The sequence below is a fragment of the Galeopterus variegatus genome, unplaced genomic scaffold, assembly GCF_000696425.1.
Source record: "Galeopterus variegatus unplaced genomic scaffold, G_variegatus-3.0.2 Scaffold5033, whole genome shotgun sequence".
NCBI lineage: Eukaryota > Metazoa > Chordata > Mammalia > Dermoptera > Cynocephalidae > Galeopterus > Galeopterus variegatus.
In genome coordinates, this window is record NW_007731144.1 from 132,834 (window position 1) to 135,689 (window position 2,856).

Below are 2,856 nucleotides of genomic sequence, written 5' to 3' on the forward strand. Positions count from 1 at the left end.
CATCTGTTCAGTTTATAGTTAAAATCAGGTTTCTTTCCATAACTTCTCCACCTTTACTTACGGAAAAAAAAAAAAAAAAGGAATCGATTCTAAAACAACTAAAATAGACATGTTATAAATGCAAGTATTTAGTTTCTCTGTTTGGATTGGTAAGACATTTTTCCCCTAAGAAAATAGAGAGAAAATGGCATCTCAAGAGGGATCCTTGAGTTCTTCTCCTCTACTTGACTAGGAAGAGGATGGTTGGACTTTGATTTGAAGCCCCAATGCCGTTTTCTCTCCAGCAACCCTCCCTCCCTTTTCATGTATTCTTCCTTACCCAAAGAGTAGCAATAATATCCCAGATTTCTACCCAGTTCTCCTCTGCCCTTTGATCCTAGCAGAATGATGGTAACACAAATATTCAGAAAGAACTCGGTCGAAGCAGAATGAAGTGCCACCAGGGTCATTTCTGAAAGTGTATGCTTGTGTATTCTTCCCTATAGTGAAACAGAACCTGCTTCCCTGGAATTTCCATCCCTCTAGAACAATGAACAGGGAATTTCAATCCTCCTCTGTGGAAGAGCCCTTCTCAAGCTTTCTCAAAGCCTCCAAGATCTGGCTAATACCCCAGTGCCTTTTACTCTCCCAGCTCTTTCACAACTATATTCTTTCTCTCTCTGCACACACTTAAGATTGCACATTTTTAATCTTAAAATGTAATGTCCAGGGCCGGCCCGGTGGTGCACTGCTACAGGGCGCCGCTTGGGAGCGCGGCGGCATTCCCGCCGAGGGTTCAGATCCCACATACAGACCGGTTCCCGCTCACTGGCTGAGCGAGGTGCAGGCGCAACACCGAGGGTTGCGATCCCGTTGCCGGTCCCCGGTCCGGTACGGGCGTGACACTGAGGGTTGCGATCCATTGCCGGACACGAAAAAAGACAAAAAGGAAAAAAAAAAAACGTAATGTCCAGAATACAACACTGTATCTGAGAAGAACAGAGACCATACATTGTCCCCATGATCCAGGTTTCTTTTGATGAAACCTAAGTTTCCTCCCTCCCTCCCTTCCTTCCTCCTTTCTTTCCCTCCTTTCTTCCTTTTTCAGCCACACCATTTATTGGAACTTGCTGCAGACACAGTATCACATAATGGTTAAAAGCTCATCTATCAAATGGAGATAATAATCTTTGCCCAAACAGGATTTAAACAAAATAACACATATAAAGTAAATCACACAGTATCTCCATCAATGTAGTTGGTGAATGTCTCAATAAGTGTAAGTTACTGTTCTTCTTCAAAATAATGTCTTTTGCAAAACAACGATGGTGGAGCCAGCTCTCTCCCATGACTTAACATTAATCACTACTGAATTTCTTCTTGTTGGTTTTGGCCCAGAATATCAGGCTGTTGAGATCTGTCTGAAGCCTGATCCTGTCACCCCATCCATGAGCCACTTTGCTCAGCTCTGCAGCTTCCATGTCTTCACCCAAGTCGCTGATAAGCATGCTGGACATGGCTCCGTAATCTTACAGAATTCCATGAAAGTATTTTTCTGCTTTTTTAAAGTAGTAAGCCAGCCATAATGCCAAGTAAGCAGCCAACTAATCAGACTTGGAATCTGTGAACATAGTTTAATGTTACAATAAAAATACGAAATAATACCAATCGCTATCATCAAATGTCAGGAGGCAGAAAGGGCTGTGGGGAGGGAGAAATCAGCCACGAGGAGGAACTGGATCAGGCAGGATGAAGTCTGTATTTTGGGGCTGCATGGTGGTGGTGAGCCTCTTAAGAGAGGTATGTAGCAGCCCCACTTTAGCCAGCCCCAGCTCTGAAATCTAGTGACAATAAAAGATAGCTGACTGATATCAGCTCAATCTTGGCCTAATGGTAACCCAGAAGAGGCAACCTCTATGTTTATCCGTTGGGTACCACTGCTTCCAATTCCCCCTTTTCAAACATCTCTTTAAGCTATCTTAAGTAATTATTTAAATTTGATGTTATTACTACTTTATAAGGTAACCTGTTATCTGAACCCAATCCAAGTGTGATTCAACCAACATCTTATCACTCTGTGACCTTGCCTGGAGGTTAGACTAGGAGGCAGAGCCTAAAGGCAGACCTGAAGAATTTTGTCCTACACAGAGTGAGTATTGTATGCTAGTTCTTTTCCTGCCTTCTCTCTAACCTCCTCAGCAAGCCCCATTCTACAGCTCAACAACTGTAGCTTTGACATCCACGTGTGTCCAAGGCATGGGGGAGTCCTGGCAGAAGCCCTTTCTGTCTTACCCCAGACAAAGCCTGCATTTTCCTTATAGACATCTGCGTGTTTTCTTCCCTGATTCTCAACTTCCCTTCATGACCAGGAATCCAGTCAAATCAGCAGCCGAGCTATCATCACTCAGAGTTAGCATTTCGCATCTTGGATCAAATACATCTGCTGCTGAGATCCGCTTGACCACAGCATTCCTTCGATATCTCAATGAAGTCTTTCACTTTATGTCCCCTCTCTATTGCAAGCAGAGCTACGTTTCTGCTTTTCAAAAGTATTTCATTTGATCTCGGTGATTTCATGAAGAATGCATGTTCCGGACCAACGTTCACAAACTCAGATGCTTTTATTCACGTTCTCACACAGACACATACCAAGGGCTTGCTAAATCAAAGCTCTGTGCTTGGTGTCTGGGGAGGACGGGTGTGGCTATGACCCCCAAGTAGCTCACAAGTCAGTGAGCAGCAGGTGACAGAGGCAAAGGGGTGTGATGAGACTGTCAATCCTCAGTTGTGGAGAGCAACAGACACTAGGGACACAGAGAGAGGAGACGCTGAAACGGGAGCAATTTCTACCGTGGTTCGGAGAGCTGGGACACATAC

The 2,856-nt window shown here is 44.2% G+C and overlaps 1 protein-coding gene across 1 annotated transcript in view; it reads right to left on the reverse strand.

The window, feature by feature from the left end:
* LOC103604204 (ADAMTS-like protein 3) overlaps positions 1 to 1,496 on the reverse strand; it is a 128,005-nt gene extending 126,509 nt beyond the window's left edge. Inside the window, 1 exon segment of the mRNA XM_008588783.1 lies at positions 1,349 to 1,496. Coding sequence (XP_008587005.1) covers positions 1,349 to 1,496 — 148 coding nt within the window.
* Positions 1,497 to 2,856: the final 1,360 nt, after the last annotated feature.